This window comes from Hyperolius riggenbachi, chromosome 3, assembly GCF_040937935.1.
Source record: "Hyperolius riggenbachi isolate aHypRig1 chromosome 3, aHypRig1.pri, whole genome shotgun sequence".
In the NCBI taxonomy this organism is placed as follows: Eukaryota; Metazoa; Chordata; class Amphibia; order Anura; family Hyperoliidae; genus Hyperolius; species Hyperolius riggenbachi.
The window spans coordinates 255,315,226-255,338,031 of record NC_090648.1 but is presented as its reverse complement, the minus strand read 5'-3'; the positions used below and the strand labels follow the sequence as shown (position 1 = coordinate 255,338,031).

Genomic DNA, 22,806 nt, shown 5'->3' with positions numbered 1-22,806 from the left:
TGCAATTGTGTATATGTTTAAGAAACTCACCAAGGTCTTCTTCTTACATCATAGAGGTCAATTCTATTTTGGGTCCTGCTTTTATCCACCCATGGAGAAGCTAGACAAATAAAAACATTATTTGTATCATTATTATCATCATCATGGACACAGAACGTTTTAGGTCATCATTATCATTATTATTAGGGGTGGGACGACGAATCCGGCGAATCCACGAATCCCTCGAATATTGGGAAATATTCGAGATTCGTGGATTCGAATCCCGACGCCATTTTTCACTACACGAATCTGCCGAATCCCGACGCTGCATCGCCGCTCCCCGCCCCGCTCGCACTCGTCCTCCCCCGACCTCCTCCGACCCCCAGCATCAACTCACCTGAGCGGAGCGCAGAGCGGCAGACCTCTCGCTGATTCCTGGTTCCCCCTAGTGACCGGCTCTTACAATGACGTCATCAGTAAGAGCCGGTCCGGCCACTAGAGGGAACAGGGAAGTATCGAAGAGGTCTGCTGCTCTGCGCTCCACGGAAAGGTGAGTAGATACTCATGCAGGGGTGAGCGGAGGAGGCACGTGGGACAGAGGGGGCCGCGGGGGGGTTGGTGGTGAGCGGAGGAGGCACGGGGGGGGGAACGGAGGAGGCCGGGGAGGGGGGTTGGCGGTGAGCGGAGGAGGCATGGGGAAGGCGCCTATACCTACCTACAGGCCCCTATACCTACCTACCTAAAGGCCCGTATACCTACCTACCCATCTACCTACCTACAAGCCCCTATACCTACCTACCCACCTACAGGCCCCTATACCTACCTACCCACCTACAGGCCCCTATACCTACCTACCTACCTACCTACCTAAAGGCCCCTATACCTACCTACCTACCTAAAGGCCCCTATACCTACCTACCTACAGGCCCCTATACCTACCCATCCATCTACCTACCTACAGGCCTCCCTACCTACCTACCTACCTAAAGGCCCCTACACCTACCTACCTAAATGCCCCTACACCTACCTACCTAAAGGCCCCTATACCTACCTACCTAAAGGCCCCTATACCTACCTACATACCTACCTATACTTAAGGCCCTATACCCTGCTACCTATACTGAAGGTCCCTCTACCTACCTATACTGAAGGCCCCTATACCTAGTTAACTACCAATACTGAAGGCCCATATACCCTGCTACCTTTACTGAAGGCCCATATACCCTGTTACCTATACTTAGGGCCCCTATACCTTGCTACCTATACTGAAGGCCCCTATACCTTGCTACCTATACTGAAGGCCCCTATACCTTGCTACCTGTACTGAAAGCTACCCATATTGAAGGCACCCATACCTAGCTAGCTATACTGAAGGCACCTTTACCTTGCTACCTATGCCTGGGTACCTATACTGCGGGCAACTATATCATGGATCGCACAATTCTTATGTGCAGGATTCGTTAGATTCGGGATTCGAAAGGTTCAAGATATTCGAGAACCTTTTTAGATTCGGATCCGGATTCGAAGAAATTGTGGATTCGTCCCATCCCTAATTATCATTGTTGTTACAGATTAACTGAAATGTAACAATGAGAAACAAAGGTGTGCTCGCCTTTCAAAGTAGTCTGAGAACTGTACCAAAAAGCATGCTGCATTTGAATAAATGGAAAAAAAATACACTACAAATTTCCTTTAAGTCACGGTCTGTGATCCAAAAGTGTGCGGAGCCAAAGAATACAATGAATATGGGGGGAGCAGAAATGTATTAGGTGCAGTCCTCATGCCCATCGGTTCCCCCATTCTCCTCCATCCACCTCCTTATTACCTAAAGCTTCCGCTGCAGCTCAGCCCAGGTTGCCAGAGTCGGGTGGTAATGCACAGGCGCGTGTGGCCAGAAGAGCTCTGCGTGTGCGCACGGAGGCACAATCCCGAAATCTTGCAAATTGAGATTTGAAGCACTTTTCACAACAGCACATCAACAAACTACAATGACAATAACATCCTTGACATATATAATTAATGAACACAGACAGGCATACTTTCACACAATCCTAGATGAAAATTATACTGTAGGCCTAATAGCAGAAATACCACTTCGACCCCAGAGCCAGGAAGTGGTTCCGGCTTGGTCCTGTTTCGCTGCACAGAGGAGAGTAAAGAGAGCTCAGACGGAGAGACACACACTTGTTGTGTAGGAACCTGCGAGACACACTTAACCTTCAGCCACATCACAGTTGCCAGATGGACTGAGTACGCCCTTACAGGGCTACATCTTTGGAAGTACTGTGATTACTGACATTCACTCAGAGGTTTGTGTCAATTGTTTAGGATGGGACTGAATGACCCATTGCGTTTATGCATCAGGGAAACTGACTGTTATTCTGCCTCACTTTTGCATACAGGTGTATCATCCCCTGGCAGCACCGACTGCACTGATTCGTGTTTCTGTAATGTCTATTCCCTGAGTGGCTGCAGGGCTGGATAGGGCACCACAGGGCACCAAAGCAGCAGGCTAAACTGGTGCAGAATCTGCAAGCTCGCAAATGCTGCAATGCAGGGAGCTCAGACGAGCGCATTGATGGCTGCTGCAGTGTGAAGACAAGCTGGCTACCTACTGTATACTGAAGGGGGGTGGGAAAAGGAGGGATTAAGGGAGTCATCTGGCTACCTATACTGGAGGGAAAGGGGGGAGCAGTCATCAGGCTACCTATACTGGGGCATCATCAGGCTACCTTTACTAGAGAGAAGGGGTCAACTGGCTACCTATACTGGAGGGAGGTGAGAGCAGTCATTTTGCTACCTATACCAAAGGGGGGTGGCTGGTGAAAGTGGCCTTGGGCGGTAAAGAGTACAAATCCGACCCTTAGTGGCTTTCTAGCCACACAAAACAACTCCCCCACAGCAACTTGGTAATTAAAAAGCCTGGTGCACTACTGCTACCAACTGAGCAGCTATATAGCTGATGAAAATCACCCACCACGTCATCCCTGCAGGAGTTCTACTATTTTGTATGGACATCCCCAGCACCCAAATTGCAGGCTGTAGCCAGTAATTCAGCAACTTAACATGGGCAGCTATTGCAGAACCCAAAATCCCTGGGCTGTGATTGCGCCCAAACTTACGGCTTCAAACAAAATGACTACTAGTCCAAGAAATCAAGAATGTGCTGCAACAAATTACTGGCAGAGTTTATACAATAAAAAGACAATAGTTTGCTAATCAACTGATTCGAAAGACAGTTTGTAAGGTTTGAAAGTTAAACACAGGGGTGGGGTAAATGATATTGAAAGATTCTCACTTTACATTGAGAAATTGGTCTCTCCCCTGTTAAATACTAAGATAAAAATAATGTGCTGCCTGTCCGTTGATGAATAATGATTATAACAATTACAACTATAATTAAGGATGATTTATTGTAATATTAATGTTTTAAATGACTGCCATGCACCTTTTTACCCTAAAGCCAAATGCATATTCTGTCTCTCTAACTGAAATCCCTCTAGATACACACTCCTAATAGTGTGAATATCCATGTCAGTTAACAGTACATGGACTGCATAAATACTAATGCATAATATAATAATGAATTTGTTTATAGTAATGTATCTACTTTGAGATGTGCATATACTTGCACTGCAGGCATCAATAAGTTGAATACAACATTTCTAACTAAGTTATGTGGAATATATTTACTCCCAGGACACAAAAAAAAGAGAATACAGTTAATGGCCTTTAACTAAATATTTAAAGAGACTCTGAAGCCTCCTAAAGTGCCACTTTTTATTTAACATTTCTCTTCAGCAATATCAGAATAGCTAAAACGCTGCATCCCCACGGCAGAACGCTGTGTTTAAACCCCCAAATCCCCGGGGCAAAATATGGGGAGTGCTTCCTTGTAGAGGCAGAGCTTTGTGCTGTAGCTCTGCCTCTACTCGCGTCAATCCCCGCTGATCGCCGCCTCTCCCCGCCCCTCTCAGTCTTCTTTCACTGAGATGGGCCCCCACTGATCGCCCCCTCTCCCCTCTCAGTCCTTATTCACTGAGAGTGGCGGGGAGAGGCGGCGATCAGTGGGGAATTGACGCTAATGGAGGCAGAGGTACAGCGCTAAGGTCTGCCACCCCGAGCAGCAAAATCCACTTTGAAAGTCGTGGATTTTTGCCCTGGTATTTGGGGGGTTTAAATACAGTGTTCTGCCATGGGGATGTGGCGTTTTAGCTATTCTGATATTGCTGAAGAGAAATGTTAAATAAAAAGGCATTTTAGGAGACTTCAAACTAAAACTAAAAACACAAAATTTCCTAAATGAAAACCTATAGGGTAGTGTTGAGATAGACATTTTTAATAGACAGACAGTCACAGAACATTTATATTGCGCTTTTCTCCTGGCAGACTCAAAGCACCAGAGCTGTAGCCACTAGGACGCGCTCTATAAGTGGTAGAAGTGTTAGGAAGACTTGCCTTAAAGCGGACCCAAACCAAACATTTTTTTTATTCAAAATATTTAGTTGCACCACTCTGACACATACAAAGATAAATAAACACTCCTTCAAGCCTATGAGCATTTCACTCTCCTCTTTGTATAACTAGGGTTATACAGGTGGCAGCCATGAGCAATTCCTCCTTTGCTGGACACCACCTACTCCACCAGTCTGCCGGATTCTGTCCTGGCAATATGAAAGGAAGGGAGGGGTTTCTCCAAAAAATGTAAAATATTTTATATTTGTCATCATGCAGCTGAAAAAAGACTGCTATTTATTATTATAATTTAGAAAATAGATTTTATTTCTGAAATCTTGTATTTTTAATTTGGGTCCACTTTAAGGTCTCCTAGTCCTACTGAAGAGGTGCAGGCTTACTGAACAGGCAGAGCTGAGATTTGAGCCCTTAACCATTACACAATCCAGCCACAAATCTCCTGAAAATAAGTAAAAACTATTGCATTCCTATTAATATTCGATCAAAGTAATAATCAATCATGAACTTGCAATGCTTTTTTAAAAAAATTTTAAGCAATCAATGCCAGTAGGACTGTTCAAGCGCGGTACATTAGATAGGCATAACAGAGCTATTAACCAAGGCAGTACAAGCAATATTAGAGAGGTTTTCTACTCAAATCTTGTCTAATATCCACTTGGGCAAGATGGTGGAGCAGGTAACCCATCAATATAAGGACAATAATAATTTACAAGATTTACTTAAAGTTGTTTAGTACTGGACTATCTTTAGCCGCAATTCGCTTTAGACTTGTGCAAATGTTGCATAGATTTGATACATTTAAAAAATCATGTTTTAGCATTCTGTTCATATTTCATTGTAATTAATATGTGAATAATTATTAGGCCAAAGAAGCAGCACAAGTGGTGGAAGACATTCATTACTACTTAATTAAAATTACTATTTTCAGTCATACATGACAATATATAAAGATTATTTCTCTATGTAAACCGACTAAAGCTTGCCAGAGATGGACATTCTTCCATGTAGTTACTTGCAAAGGGTGTGTGCAACACTGTATTGCTGTCAGGTAAATATCACTATCACATTTCTACTATCCAATCCAGGGATCAATATCTGGCCAATAGAAATCAGGAAAATCTTTGCATTATTTAAAAAAAAAATGGCCCATATGCAATTTACTTTTTCTTTTGAGTTTTCTCCTAGGTGATATATTCACATCTTGTTATAAAATCACAGCAAGCAAGCAAATACTCAAAATAATTTTGATAGTACTTTTTCACCAAGATTTAGATTGTAAGCTCGCAAGGGCAGGGCTCTCTCACCCTTTTGTGTCTTGGAATGTTATTCATTTAATAGCTTGGACTCTGTTATACATTTTTTTCATCATATTACATCTGCTATTGAAATCAGCAGTTCTGTATTTTGTACCAGTGTCCATACTTGATGTATATCATTGTCTGTATCATTATGTAACCCTTGTTTGTTTTCCTACTTTGTACAGTGCCACAGAATATGTTAGCACTCTTTAAATAAAAAATAATAATAATAATTTAGGTAACGTTTCAAATGTAAAATGCTTAACCACTTCCGGATACCGGGTGGTTTTGCTGATCGGTGCTGCGTGGGCTCTCCAGCCCGCAGCACCGATCAGCTAGCAGCCAGGCCGATCAGACTTCCCCCCTTTTTTCCCCACTAGGGGGATGTCCTGCTGGGGGGGTCTGATCGCCGCCGGCTGCTTGCGCTTGCGGGGGGGGCTCTCTTCAAAGCCCCCCTCCGCAGCGCTTCCTGGCCGCCTTCCCCTTCCCTCCCTCTACCTCCCCCTGTGAGCGGCGCAGGACGGAATTCCGTCCTGCGCCTGATGGGATAGGCTTCAGCCTATCAGGTGCCAGCGGTCCCCGGCCAATCAGAGGCCGGGGATCGCCGATCTCCGCCACGGCGCTGCTGCGCAGCAGCGCCGTATACATGTAAACACCGGGGAAGATCTTCCCCGTGTGTTTACATTTACCCTGCGAGCCACGATCGGCGGCTCGCAGGGTGTTCACGGAGACACCCTCCGTGAACTGACATGGAACGGCCGCTCATACGAGCGGCCGTTTCCATGCAATCCACTTCAGGATTCAGGGGCGTAGTTAAGCGTACGCCGAATGCTGAAGTGGTTAAGGCCTCTTTCACAGTGCGACGTTAAATTAGCATGTTAAAAAGCCATGTAACGCAGAATAACTCACTGTAATGAAAAATCAATGCCCCATTCACAGTGCACACGTTGCGTTGGTGACTAATGCTGCATGTTAAGTGAAAGTACTGCATGCAGTGCGTTATACACGTTATTAGCTGCATTGGACTGTTTGCACATGCTCAATAATGACTTGGAAACATACTTTTCATTGCCTCTATGCTCTACTGTATGTGACCGTAACGGGGCATTAAAGTGATCCTTAAGTCAGGAAAAAAAAAGGACTTTTACTCACCTGAGGCTTCCAATAGCCCCCTGCTGCTGTCTGGTGCCATCGCCGTTTCCCTCCTATCCTCGTGTCCCCACCGGCAGCCACTTCCGTTGTCGCCGTCAGGAGCCGACAGGCTGGGAACGCTTAGAATCACTCACAACACAATTGCTCCCTTTATCTGAGATATATATATATAGCATAGAGGGAGCAATTGTGGCTGGGAACGCGAAGAATCACTGGCGTTCCCAGCCCATCGGCTCCTGACGGCGAAACCAGAATTGGCTGCCGGCAGGGACATGAGGATCGGAGGGATGCGGCAAGGGCAGCGGACGGCTGCAGGGGGCTATTGGAAGCCCCAGGTGAGTAAAAGTAATTTTTTTTCCTGACTTAAGGATCGCTTTAACCTTCTTCCGACCGCGTCACGCCAATGGGCGTGGCTGCGGCGGCAGCCCCAGGACCGCCTAATGCCAATTGGCGTAAAGTCCTGGGGCTCTGTTTTGCAGGAGATCGCGCGCAGGCTGCGCGTGCATCTCCTGCTTGGGGGGCGGAGCTCTGCCCCACCTTCAGTCTCCGAGCGGCTATTGCCGCTCCGATGACTGTTAGACGGCGATCACGTCATCTATTTACATGGTGCAGCGCTGCACTGGGGACAGCCGTGTGACACGGCTGTCCCCCTGGGGGACAAGAGAGCGATCGGCTCTCATAGGCAGAAGCCTATGACAGCCGATCGCCATAATTGGCTGGCTGTGGGGAGGGAGGGTTGGTATTTAAAGAAACAGGGTTTTTTAAATTAAAAATAGAAACAACAATATTTATACAAAAAAAATAAACATTGGGGGAGTCGATCAGACCCCACCAACAGAGAGCTCTGTTGGTGGGGAGAAAAGGGGGGGGGATCACTTATGTGCTGTGTTGTGCGGCCCTGCAGCTTAGCCTTAAAGCTGCAGTGGCCAATTTTAGTAAAAATGGCCTGGTCACTAGGGGGGTTTAGCCCTGCAGTCCTCAAGTGGTTAAGTTGCGTTGCAACTTTTTTTGGGCATTGCGTTGTACTTTGAGTTGCGACTTTAACGTTGCATCCTACTGTGAAAGAGGCCTAAAGTTATTTTAAAGAGAATAGGAACATCATCTCCTTGGAGATAACACAGGAGAAAAAGCTACTGTATTTTATGGACTATAAGACTCACTTTTTCTCCCCCAAAAGTGGGGGGAAAAGGTCACTGCGTCTTATAGTCCAAATGCAGTGACTTGTGAACGCCTGCCAATTGGAACCTCAAACCCACCGCAATGTCGGGGACTCATGGTACTGTGCCCATGCAGAGGAGGACTCAGGGGGACAAACCTAGGACACAGGGAGACACAATAGGGCATAGAGGAGTACACAAGGAAGACATATGGGGGACATAGGAGGACACAAGGGGGACAGAGGAGCACACAGGGAGACACAAGGGGGCATGAGGTACAAAGGGGACATAATTCACAAGATGCCCCTTCACCATGGATGTACCAGGTTAAGTATATTTTAGAAGTATTAGAGGCAGAAGATCAGCAGGATAACCAGGCAACTCGTATTGCTTAAAAGGAAATAAATATGGCAGCTTCCATAGCCCTCCTGCTACAGTTGTCCTTTAACAACTCCTCTACTATTTTACACACATACATGTATTTATATATACAGCAATAACTCATAGCAACCAATCAGGCTTTTTAGCTCTCTAATACATCTACAGTTAATATATGGCTTTGCGGCTGCTAAGGTAAAGTGTACTTTGTACATCATCATTGCTAGTATGAATGCCTAAGTCATTAAGCCCACTTCTGTAAAATGTCTTTAAATGTCACAGAGCTAAACACAATACTTATACTATATTAGCTTTAAACTGTGCTACAGCTTTATGTGGTAAGATCTTATTACACCATATGTCAGTTTCTTTGCTGTGAAATATACATCTATTAATAAATGTACATGGCATGTTTTCAGCTTTTATTAGACTAACCTAGTAAGAGATGCAACAGTTCCACAGATTGAATACAATAAGTGGTAGTTTAGACAATTTAAATGCATAAAATTGCTTTAAGCAATTGAAACATTAAATTAGCTTTAGATATTATAATACTGAATGTGTTAATTGTTACATATTAGGTGTGCTATCTCCAGTTCACTACCCCTCCTCCCCCCCCCCAAAGAAAAAAAATTAGAGGGGAAAAAAAGTAAAAAAAAAAATAACGTTAATGAATAATGAATTCAAAATCATCTTTAAAGAGACACTGAAGCGAGAAAAAAAAATATGATATTATGAATTGGTTGTGTACTATGAATAATTTCTAGAAGATTAGCAGCAAACAAAATATTCTCATACTTTTATTTTCAGTTATATAGTGTTTTTTCTAACATTGCATTATTCTATAATATGTGCAGATTACACAACACTTAGCATTCAAAATGATTCTTTCAGAGCAGTCTGTGAAGTAATGAACTCTCCTCTAGCAGAGAAAAAGTAATCAGTTCACTTACAGTTGAGATAATAAATGTCAGATAACAGCCCTCTCCACGACTAACTTAGTCGGAGAGCTTAATGGCTTGTTTGCATAGAGATAACAACTGGAGTTTCTCAACTCTTCCTGTACTGGAAACAATTAGACTGATGTATCTGATCTTAATGTTTTATTTCTTAGCTGTACTACACATACAAATCATAATATCATCATTTTTTTCGCTTCAGTGTCTCTTTAATTGGTAATGCACTTGCTGCCATCCAGCTGCATGGGTGAAGATTAGCGCAGATATGTTTAAAGTACCCCTGAATTGAACTGAGAGGGGATTTGCATGCTATTAGTATATTTTGTGTGCGGTGCTGTGATATATATCCAGTGTCCCCTGTGGTCCTTGCACTACTGAGCCAAAATCTTTCACTGACTAAAGCGTTGAATATGGACGAGGAGGAAGTACTCATGGATAGTTATCCTCCTCTGTCATCCCTAGGAACAACCCCCGCCCCACCCGATTACTCCCACTTCTATTACTCCCCCCTCATGTCCACTTCATGCTGTAATTGACAACCTGTTCCAAAATCCCTCCACACAGTATAACTCACCTACTCAGCGTTCCCCTGGGTGTCTTTTCCGTCCTGTCATCTCTCCCATTCTGCAGCAGCGTCCTCCCATAAATGCTGGCATTTTCACAGCAATAGCGCTGACCTGGAAGTACTTCCAAGTCAGTGCCATTGCTGTTAAAATGCTGGTATTTATGAGAGGACACTGCAGTAGAACATCAGAGCTTACAGGGGAGCCCAGAGTAGGTGAGTTATGCTATGGTTTTTTTTTTCCAACAGGTTTTTTTAGGTCACTACTATTATTTACCTAAATAATTAGTACCATTATTTAGGTACTACTTTAGTAGTACAGGATGGGCAGCACTAGGCTCCCTCGCTTTCAGAGAGTGTTTCCACACTATTTTGCAAACACCCGCTGCACTTTCTGTTTGACGTATACGTTCATATAGCCAAACAACAACAGACTTCCACACGAGTCTACAGATGATCATCTAAATTCCTGGTGCCCAGCTTGCAGGCAACCATAAGTCAATATGTGGTCCTCTGCTCTGACAACTACTTCAGCAGTCAACAGGCTCCCTAGCAAGTGCTTCCCCTGTGTCTTACATCATCCACAATGCTGAAATTACTTAAGTCTGAAGCAGGAAAATTTTAGGGTAAGAGGAAGCATCTGAATGCAGAGATAGCAACCAGACAACAGAGAAAGAGAGGGTAGGTTCTGCACACCCTCTTCTATCAGAACAAATCTAGTAGCTGGCTTCAGTGGAAAGGCTGCTTGTGGGGAAAAGCAGTCTGACTCTGTTTAAGTGCGCTTACCTTGCATAGCTTTGTGGACAAGGGCACAGCTATTTCCTACCCCCATTCTGGTGATGAGGATGGTGATCTGCTAGGGTGTTTTTAAGCCAATCCAAATTATGTCTTACAAATCTTGCACCACCCAGTGCTGCATTTCTCATAAGACTACACCTGTGACAGGACAGGGGTTTTCCAGTAGTCTGGTAGTACAAAATAATAAGGAAAGAAACACATTAACTCCTTTATACTGGTGGTGTAGCTAAACCATTATGTACAAAATAAAAATGAAGGCAAAGAAAAGCAGCAAGGTGGCAAGGATTTTGAAAAAGATTTTGGCATCACTCCCATCACTTTATTCACTCATATTAAATCCAAAAGGTGAAATCTCCCAGCTTTGCAGAAGCCTCATAGCAGAGTGCAAAACTATTTTTTATTGGGATTTAAAAGTGGTGCATAAAATAGTGTTGGAAGTGCCACAATCTTTGTGGACTACCTTTTTGAAGCTCTTTTTTAAAATGTTGCAAAAATAGCATCAATAAATAAAGCTGTCCCTAACTGAAAAATGAATCATATCAGTTTCTAAGTGCAAAAATGCAGCCCTTTAGTAACTTTGGGGACCACAGTTGCTCTCTGGAACACCCAAAAGCCTGAGGGTTATTTATGATACAGACACCTGCACAATTGTAGTGCTATCCATCTTGTGTATTTTACTCCATGGTTATGCTGTCAGCATGTGCAGTTGTTACATTGGACATCCTGATTGACATTTGTAGGGCTGCATTGGAACACCATCCATATACCCCTGACTTAGCTCCATGTGATATCTGACATTTCCAGTGCTTAAGAATCTACTACAGGATTATGGGTTCTCTTCAAACCATGAAGCAAATAATGACACGGGCATACTGTAGATACAAAACAGCATGTATTTGTAAAATAAAATGTATTAATTGTGCCACTATTTTGAAAAAAGTTGTTCCAAGTGTATAGTCATCTGATTCGGAATAAATTACTTTTCAATCCTCCCTCATAGCATTGGGTCCAGCTCTTTTGCTAAGAACTTGTGGCTGCTTTTTGGCAACTTCTATTTTCCCTGTATCGGTAGCCCCAGTTCATCAGCGGTTTTCCCTTAAACATTGTGTAAAAATAACTTGCACATCTCTGTGAGCTGAATGAATTATCTTTACCCATGTATGGGCACAGACAGGAAGGTGATGGATTGAAAAGTTTGGATGTACAGAGAACAGATTACAGGCATGTACTATAGGTCAGATCACTGATAAGCAAGTATATTTGTGTTGTTAGAGTGTGGTACCTATGGGAAGTAGCATGGGAAGCACGTGGCTGCAGCAAGTTTTTGGACTTTTATCTAAAGCATCTTCACACAGTAAAAAGATGCATTACTGATCATGGACAATATGGGGCTGATTTAGTGTATATACAGTGTGTGCATGTATGCGTATATGTATGCGTATATATATATATATATATATATATATACATATATATATATATATATATATATATATATATATATATATATATATATACACACACGCACACACAAACACATACATTTTTTTCTGACCTAATTAAAGTATAATCTGGTCCTCCTGTATGGTTCTCTAAAGCGCACATAACTACCTTTTGTACCTCTTTTTTTAAAGCGAATACACAGGTTTCAGCATGTATTGCTATATACTATATGTTCTAGATGCTATACGACTTCAAAGTAAACACTCAAGCAGAAAGTACAAGAGGCTAAACAATAAATATAGCTCCTGTGTTCATTTTAGTAAAGCTACCCATTTTCTGACTCCTACATTCAATAAAATGTATAACAAGAAAAACCCTGGAGATTTATAAGTAGGGCAAAAATAAACTCTTTTTGTCATTATAATGTTTCCTTTAAACTTCAGACAGTGGTGTGGAATTATGAGTGCTGTTTAACATGAGAAAAAGCCAGACCCTGCTGAAAGAAATCTAGTAGCTTTTAAAATGGCAAAGCTTTTACTATTGATTTTTTCCTTCTTAAATGTTAGTGTGTTTTTTTTTTTTTTATCATCCCTTGAGATCTAAGCAAAGCAAGAGCATAAAATAATACTAGTTAGAAAATAAAATGCTGCTCAAGACAGTTGTCTTGCATGAGAGTCTACTGATATTTAGGTCACATATTCAAACCCTCATTTTAGTTTATACTCCCCCAACTTACTTTATATAGTGGTATTTGTTTATTCTGTTGTATGTCCATCTTTAAGGACACTTACTGTATATCCAAGCTCACAGAGTGGCACTGTAAAATGTCACTAGTTATAGAGCAAGATATTGTTGTTACATTACCAGAATGTTTATATTACTCTCAAAGGTTGATTTGCCGATTGCTGTATTTATGTTTCTCATCCCTTATTAAAAACTCATAGCACAGATTGACTACCATGTCTTAATCTAGAAGACATATCTTCTTAGACTGTAAGCCTGATGGGAAGGATCTTCTTTCTCTACTCAATAACAGCCCTTGGAAACTTGTAGACACTGATCACTTCAGCAACACATGGGCTCTATTCACAAAACTTCTCATGAATGACTTATTTATCACCTAATTGATAAAAATGGCCTTTCAGCACTTTCAAAAGCAAAATAACCACTCAATGTAAGTTGTTCCTGATTAACTTCATTTCAATATTACTTTTCTTACTTTAATTATATTATATTGTTGCTCTTTGAAAGCTTCAAAATGTAACAAAACTAATGTGAAAACAGAGAAAAACAGGTGAAAAGGCTTTGTGAATTATGCCCAATGTCTAACTCTTCTTCACCTACACATGATTGATGTTATTAAAATGTTAGTGTACATACACCTAAGGCTGGTTTCACAGCGAACCATTGCATAAAGCATGCTTTATAATAAGTGTGAACTGGAATGGATGCTGGACATAGACTTTAATACAAAGCCTGCATGCAGCGAGTTAGATTAACATGATCAGTTACAACGCAGTACTGTGAACAGCACAATAGAATTGCATGGGCAGTAAGCTGACATGCAGAATTATTTTGCAACACAATTGAGCACTGTGAACTAGCCCTAAGTGTGCTTAAAATAATTTAAGGGCCTATTCACACTTAAAAACGCAAAACTGTAGCGCTTAGCATTACCATTTTGCGCAGGTGCTTTTACCGCCATTAACGTGATAAAAATCATTGTACACTGCTGCAATTCCCAACGATAGCGATCAGCGTTTGTAAACGCATTGTACCGCAATTGTCAAGAATCGCGGCAAAATGCTGCAGGTAATACATTTTGAGATTGCCGTTAATTGCGAAACGCCAGCGCCCTAGATTATGTTTGTCAATGGAGGATGACTCAATATTATTTACAACTTAGCTGGTAACTGGTTGTAGAAGAACATCACACAGGTGTTTGATTCAGTCACCCAGAGCTGAACAGCACGTTAAAGCTCAAAAATCACTTGCAAAAATCAGAACATGTATAGTCACTCAAAGAGAAACAGCCACGGCAAAAAGGCTAAAGGTAGCCATACACTGGTCGATTTGCATCAGATTCGACCAACAGATAGATCCCTCTCTGATCGAATCACATCAGAGAGGGATTGTATGGCTACCTTTACTGCAAACAGATTGTGAACCGATTTCAGCCTGAAACCGTTCACAATCTGTTGTGGTGGTGGTGCTGCCGCCGCTCCCCCCCCCCCCCCCCCCCCGCCGCATACATTACCTGCTCCGCCGGCGCGACTGCCCCCGGTCACCGCTGCTCCGTCTCCGCTCTGGTCTCCAGGTCCGGCATGCTTTACGTCTTCCTGCCCGGCAGGAAGTTTAAACAGTAGAGCGCCCTCTACTGTTTAAACTTCCTGTCGGGCTAGAAGAAGTGAAGCATGCCGGACCCGGAGACCAACCCAGACCAGCGCGGAGACGGAACAGCGGTGACCGGGGGCAGTCGTGCCGGCGGAGCTGGTAATGTATGCGGGCTCTATTGCGTCGGTCGTCGGGTACTCGAACACCGCTAGCGACATGCTCCCTACCCGCGGGCGATCGACGGTAATTTTCCGCACGGAGCGATCGACGGGATTGGTTGAAATGGATCGAAATTCTGCGTGTTGCGGAAACGATGTGACAGCAGATTCGATCACAGTGATCGAATCTGCTGTCGATCTGGCGGGAATCAGCCTAGTGCATGGCCAGCTTAAGTCAAAAGAAAACAGCACTAATCTCACAAACCTTAAAGTGCTTTGTAAATGGCAGTCTTTATTTACCTGGATAGTACCTGGCCAATCCTGTTGCACTTCCAAACACTTGCCATAGGAGTGTGTTATCTTCTTCAGCATTCTTCTTAAACACTTCATCTAACGCAGCTGTCCAGTTCAGCTCATTTAAGACTATCGTAGCTGAAAGAAGAAAAAAAAAATCCTCAGACATGGCAGATAAACTTATTGTTATTCTTTCAAGTCATCACTTTTGCTCATCATTATTCCATTTTACAGAAATGTAAACCCCTCCAGCCAAAGATATATATATGTGTGTGTATGTGTATGTGTGTATGTGTATGTGTATGTGTGTGTGTGTGTGTATATGTGTATGTGTGTGTGTGTATATGTGTGTGTGTGTGTATGTGTATGTGTATGTGTGTAAGATTTCACTTCGCAATATATTATATAGGGGGTCAACTAGTAACATATTCCTAAACCTATCTCAAAGTCCTATGTATAATTCATATTTTGTGGCTTTCCACAAAGCACACTGACCGGCCATTTCTTATGCCTCCTGCAGAAATGGACATATTGCAATTTGGATGTGACTTGGTAAAAGGCTTAAGAAATACTGTGGTCCATATGCAATTAACTTTTTCTCCTGATTTTTCTCCTAGGTGATATTTTCAAAACTTGCCAAAATACCTATTAAATCACCAGCAAGTAAAAAAAATACTTAACACAGTTTTGATAGTACTTTTTACCTACTTTTTAGTACTTTTTCAATTGGAAAGTGTTAAAAAAAACCTATTATAAATAGAAGGTGAAAAATCTCCTAGGAGAAAACTCAGGAGAAAAAGTTAATTTTATATAGGCCTGTGTGTTTGTGTGTATAATGTGTGGTGCAAACGCAAAATCAAATTGTTTAAGTGTAAGACATTGAAGAGCTGATCACATTGTTCTCCACTTGGTACGAGTGAGGAAGGGTTTCTATTTGCTTTTTGATTGTTCTTGAAGTCAATTTATTATGCGCAACTTGTACTAAAAAAATATCACCTGGGAGAAAACTTAGGAGAAAAAGTGAACTGGAATGGGGCCTAATCTGTTATTATTCAAAAACTATTGGCCTCATACTACATGGAGGTGGTAAAATATGTCAGTGATTGGTCAATCAAAATTGGATGTGTGTATGCACACTATGTTAGGTAAATCTGCCTTAGTAAAGGCTTATATTTTACTGTATATGTCCAGGTTCGAATCCCAGCCAGGTCAACATCTGCAAGGAGTTTGTATGTTCTCCCTGTGTCTGCATGGGTTTTCTATAGGCACTTCGGTCATCCCCAAAACATACAGATAAGTTAATTAGCTTCCCCCTAAAAACTGACCACAGACTACAATACATGCACTACTACATACATAGACATATGATTATGGTAGGCACTAGATTATGGGCCCCTCTGAGGGACAGTTAGTGACAAGACAATATAGTCTCTGTACAGCACTGTGTAATATGTCGGTGCTATATAAATACTTCAATAAATAAAATAAATATGTCCCACTTACGTACATTTTCATTATAGAACAAAACTGCAGGAACAGAATGGTGAGGTCCTGCAGCTTCTCCATAAATCTGCAACTAATAGCTCTATTTTTAATGGTTTAGCGACTAGCTGGGAACTCCTAATTTTACATTAAGTGGTCATTTTCATAATAAGTGTTCTCTGAATGCAAAGCCAACAACAATTTTAACACCCTGTCAGCTTAAAAAAAAAAAAAAAGTTATTCTGATTTTAATTATACAAGTGCACTTTATCCCCAACACATTATCAACAAGCATATCAGTGAGACATAGAACTAGGATTGCACAGAATGGTCATTAGCATTACTAAAGATCGTGTGAAAACAAATAGGAGGAAGAGCCTGCATGGAGGACATTACAGGATGGTAGTTTTATTAGCCCTTTAAAGCTGACAAGGGAATAGCTTCCCAACACAGTGCTCATTAGTGTATGTTAACAAGATTTTCATGTTTATGGATATGATCACTCTGAGAAAGATCAGTTATGTGAGCATGAATATTCATGCTTTAGGTCGGACAAACAGTGAACTTGAGGTATGATGAAATTCGTATTCCTCAGCATGAACAGATTAAGGTTTTGTGGTCACTTACCTAGAAAAGGATTTGGAGAGTAAGAGTCTAAGTTTTTGGCTATCACAAACTATGCATTTTTCTTTGGATTAAAAATTATGATACTGTAGCTAACTTGCTAAGTACAACATTAAATGCACCCAGACCACAGTTTAAGTGACATATGTATAAATTATCTAATGATTTCTTTGATTCCTACAGAGCCCAAGAGAATGTTTATTTCACACAATTCATGTATAAATGGTATTTCACTTTCCATCCTATCGTGTTTTTTAAATGATTTTATTTGTGGGGTAACAGTCTTGCCAAGAATTTCCTTTTCACACACAAAAGTTGTCCCCGAGTCATTGCATGTCATCATTTTTTTCTTGTTGCCATTACTGTTGTGATATTACAGTTTCTTTTGGTTCATTGCAGGTGTGGATGGCTGTCCCTACCGGCTGGGTGCAGATACTATATCCTGGGTGGTGAGGCTGCTTAGTCTGGCAGCCGGTAATTAATCATTGTTTTAAAGGTGTTACCATCACCTCCTTTGGGGCATTGGGTCAAGAGAGACAATATAAATAGTTATTGTCTTTATTAAAAATCCCTCTCTCCCATAAGTGAGCTGATAAGATTTGCGAAAAGATACTCATGTGGCTGCTAAAGCATGGATACTACCCTTTGGATCTTTGTCCCTTTAATTGTCAATACTATGGTGAGCTGCTGAGACTGACAAAAGTTTTTTTTTGTTGTTGCTTCCTGCTTCAGCAGGCGGTGACATGTGTTCCAACCCCATATTAGTTGAGATGCCTCTATGTTCCATCTGCGGCATGCTATGCACAATATAGGGATAGTCATCTGCACTGCTTCATACTTAATCTTTTTAATTGATGATGTCAGCAGGGGAATGTGTTCGTTTGCTCAGATGTCCTGATAAAGCGCCACAGACGTTTGGCATTGAAACAGCTGTAGATCCCCCCCTCCCCCTTTGACTTGTACTCCTCTCCTGCATACAGTACTGTAGCCATTTATGATTTTTAAACTTGTGGAAATAAAATACAATTTTGCATTGGAAGTGCGTGCCCACTTTTCTCTTGTGAATTGCATGTCATCATGCCTGGTAGCCAAGAGGTCGAGTCAGAAAGTCTTGTATACACCAATATAAATGACTTTCTGACTCTTCCCCTTAGCTAACTGTTCTCCTATGTTGCAGTCCCTTCCAGTAACAATTACAAATCGGACAGAACTAAAAGGTTTTGGGCTAGTCCATCTCCTCATGGGGGATTCTCAGTATTTCCTTTATTCTTCTCAAAGGCAGTTCCCGGAAAGGATTTAAACAAAAATCGAGCCAGCCTTCCTCCTTAGTGCAACCCTATATTGGCAGTTAGACTGAGCAATTGCCATTCATTAGGTGATTTTGAAAAATAAAGCCTTATTAATTCTCCGTGAGGAGATGGACTAGTCCAAAACCAGAGAAAAGTTTTGGTCTAAAATTCAGACTAAAGAACTGCCATTTGTGTGACTGAATGCTTATTCTTGTATTGCACCTGCAACGTGTATAAAGTGCCTCCTGCACCAGCGGTGAGGCGTGCAAAGGTACGCATGGCGGCTCGCCGACTCTAAATCTTCAAAAATGAAACTAGCTGGAGGCGGGGGACCGGAGGAGCCGTGAGTCACTGCGAGGGCACAGGATGGCTGCAGGGGCTGGTAGATGCCCCAGGTAAATGAAACTCATTTTCTTAGGGTTGTTTAGGTTTCCTTTAAAGTAAAATAAAAAATAGTCATTTCCTCTCCCGGTCCCCGCTGTTGTGCTGGCTCCCCCGTACTGGTATTCGTCCGTTTTGGTCAAATACTGCTGTCTCCCGACCAAAGGGAGGCTTCGGAAATGCTTTGGGAGCCGGTGTGCTCCCGAAGACGGGCCGCTCTACACTGCACACGTGCCCTTTATGACGCACTCGCATGTGCGCCGCCTGTCTTCGGGAGGACTCAGCTCCCGAAGACTTCCAAAGTCCCCTCGGCAGGGGATTGGAACGGAGGAGCCAGCGCAGCATGGAGGGCACCGGGAGAGGAGAGGGATGGCTCAATAGGACCGAGCCTTCCCTCTCCTTAGGTGAGTATCTGACTTTTTTTTATTTAAATCCGGGTTCCCATTAGCTTTAAAGTTAAACAGTAAAGGTATCAGCCTGATTCAAAACATTCGGCTCTTATTCAATTCACTTTTTCTCCTATGTGTTCTCCTAGGAGATAATTTTTCGTTTTCTGTTTTTCAAACACTCAAAAATATTCTAAATATTTTCTTACTTGCTGGTGGTTTAAAGGCATTTTATTGATAATGTGACAATCACTTAGGAGAAAACTTAGGTGAAAAGGTGAATAAGGGCCTCTGTATTAGTTTGCTTACTAGTAAGGGTCTATAAAACACAGGTATTCCATAGGGTTTCGAAGCTGTTATATGGAAGTATCTCAGTTTTGGTGCTTATCAATGGATTAGTCCAGGTGGAAAAAATGTGCAACAAGCTACTACATCGTGCAACTAATTTCTCATGTTGGGAGATGAGAAATATGTAGCTAGTCAACACTCCACAAAGAGAAAACCAATTCCAGGTTTCCAATGACATGTACATTTCACTTCATTTAGTTTGCAAAATTCCTTTTGGTCTGTAAATTTAAAAATAGTTTTTTTAATAAAATAAAATTACAAAGTTTTGTGCAGCACACAAACATTTATAGGTGGAGTTTCAACACAATGGACAACTGTACCTTAGCTTTCGTAATCAGCAGTTTTGTGAGTGTGGATGACTGTGAATGGATCTCACAGTGATCATTTGACCAGAAGCCTCTTTTTTGGCTTCTAGCTTTCCTCTCTAGGTTCCTGCCATTATTCAGCATGATCACAAGTAAGAAAAGTGCCATCTCTGTATTAGAGCTCTGCAGTAGCCCTGTCCTAGTACTTAAAGAGGAACTATCAAAGAAAACGGTCCTGTAAACCCCACATACCTATAGAGCTTTTAGCGAGAAAAAGTAGAAACATTTTTAGAGGTCTTTTAGCACAGCCTGTGTGAAAAAAATGCTTTCTTTATAAGCTTTTGTAACAGTTTGTGTTGGTGTCTGGGCTAGAGCTGTACCATGTAGAAAGGTTCTACTTCTCGGTATCTATTCACAGAGGGATGAATTATGGTTTGTTTCTGCCCTGCTTGCACACACACACTGCTTTTTTTTCACAAATTCTATGAGAACAGGTGAGGGGATTTTTTAGATACAGAGAAGGATCTGAAGAGAAGGACCTGTACATTTTCCTTACTTGGATGCTTCCCCCATCCCTCATTCAGAATAAGCTATTCCTGGCTGTAAACTTGGTTTGCACTGCATGAGGCAGAGAGAGAAACAGCAACACACCGAGCTGCAGCTGATGAGTTATTTACACACATTTGAAACAATAGTTGTGCTATCATTCAGAACAGATTCCAGTCACAGTATTAAAGCCAAAGAAGATTGGTTCTGTATGCTGGATGTGCTGAACACAGTCCTCCATAGTAATGCCCACAGCGAAAACTGTTCTCTGTAAATGTCATTTTCTTCACATAAAAAATGAAAAGATGAAAAACAAAAAACTTTTTTTATAGCTATTTGCTAGTAATTTACAATTTTAGTTAACTTTATTAGTTGTCCATTAACTTGGATGCTATGTGGTTAATTACCTTGTCTGCAAATCAGTTATTAAATTCATTATTGAAACTTCATACAGTGAATGAACGCTTTTCTTTTATCTTTTTTTTTTTTTTTTTTTTTTTAACTGCTGCTGAAATGTTCATAAAGTTTGTTTCTTTGTCTTTATGTAGGCTTTAGAAACCTTGACAAGCTTTACACTGAATTATTTCTTGAAAAAACAAAATAATCTGCAGTACTTCCATAAATGTCACTCATGTATTTATTAGTAACCTTACCACTCCTGGCCTATTCAGAATTCTACAAAATTCAATTAAAGAACCTTCATAATGTTTACAGTTCTTGAATATGTGTCAACAAATGTATATGAACAAAGGCGGACTCATAGAACATGGAATACTCTGTGAACACAAAGCTCAGTACTTATACACTCAAAGTTCAAAAAATATTACAGTAACTAGTACAGTACAATGAGTGTCTACACTCATGAGTATACTGTACATTATGTAATTATGTTCAAAACAAAATGGCATTTTATTCTACTTGACACAAACACATACATACATATTATGGTGAACGCATAGGGGAACATATACTATCTATGGGTTTTATTAAAGCAGGAGGATTAGCCATACTATGCCAGGGGAAAAAATACATATATAAGTAGATAAATACTTGATCTACTTACATAACAGATGGTATGTACTGTTCACATTTTGATTTCAGTGAATTTTATATAGTTAATGAAGAGAATTCTGTTCCTAGTGGGAACCATGTCTCTTGCCCACAGTTTGAGGCTAAATCCTGATGTCATTTCTTCCCTTAACTTTTTTTCTTTTCTCCTCCAATCGCTGAGGCACATCAACACTAGTGAGCAGAGGATCATGTTTCAGCTAGGCATCAGTCTGCTCAGCCAATCAGTAAGAAGCAGGAAGGTGGGAGGGCCATTGGCAATGGCACAGAAAATATCAACAGTAGACAGCACTGCCACCCCTACTGGGCAGCCATATTTTTTTTTCACGCTTCTGAACAGACATGCCTCCAGCTGGTCAGTGGATGCCTCAGGAAGGGGGCATAGCAGCTCAAAGATTCTGTATCTGTACAGCTCAATGAATACAGCTATGAGGGGGCGTGACAGTTCAGTAAATCCAGCTATACAATAGGGCATGACAACTAGGAAGGGGGCATTACAGCTCAATAATTCCAGCCAATGTTAATTAAAATAGATGGGTAATATAATCTCTTACCCACCTTGTTTTAAAAGAACAGGCAAATGTTTGTGATTTCATGAGGGCAGACATCTTTTTGGTTGAAAGGAGATGACAGGGAACATGAGACACAGTTCCAACTGTCCTGTGTCCTGATCACCCCTCCCAGAGTACAACAGCATCATAAATCCCATCATGCTTTGCACAGCATCAGGGGGAAAATGCCTGCAAAGTTTTCTTTGATAGGGTGGAGCTTTGCCTTTTGTGCAGCTAATAATGAGGCTTTAATAAGAAAAACAAAGTTCTGATGCTGTGAAACTGTTAAAGAGTAACTGTTAGGGATGAAAACCAAAATCAATTCTCTATTTCTATCCGTTGAACAGATAAGAAGGATGCTAAAAAGGCAATGCCTAACTTCAAAATCAATCTTACTTTTTTTTTCTAATTGCAGATGAATCCTCATGTCCCCAGCTCTTACTCATACACAGTAATTAGCCGCAAAAGCGAAGTTGCAGTGCAGGCTGAGGCGGGGGGAGTTCTCTTTTACTTTTCTCCCCTTCACCACAGACACAGGTAGTTCAGCCTGATTGGCTGCACCCTGTGTCACTCTCATGCCTATTCCTTCCTCATAGGCTGCCTCCATGTCTGCCACCGTCTGCCCCCTCTCTGCACTTCAGCCGCATCGACAGACATCCCCGCCGCTTCAGTGGACACCTCCGCATTAATGGGAAACCCCCGGCCCTGCTACCAATTCCATAGGGATTCCTCCTGCATTTACCCTCAACCCTATATCATCCTCGCTCGACCCGCAGCATTACAGAGCTTAGCGGGGAAGAATATATGCAGCGCACATAGACAACTCAACATGGTTCCA

At 41.8% G+C, this 22,806-nt stretch overlaps 1 protein-coding gene across 9 annotated transcripts in view; it reads right to left on the bottom strand.

Annotated features, from left to right (window-relative positions):
* Positions 1–22,806, bottom strand: part of CACNA2D1 (calcium voltage-gated channel auxiliary subunit alpha2delta 1) — an 846,695-nt gene that overhangs the window by 271,067 nt on the left and 552,822 nt on the right. For all 9 annotated transcript variants that reach the window (XM_068276177.1, XM_068276179.1, XM_068276181.1 and 6 more), the window contains exons 7-8: positions 14,995–15,126; positions 31–100 (exon numbers count right to left, since the gene is read on the bottom strand). In XM_068276177.1, the coding sequence (XP_068132278.1) occupies positions 31–100; positions 14,995–15,126 (202 nt within the window). The remainder of the gene's footprint in view (positions 1–30; positions 101–14,994; positions 15,127–22,806) is intronic.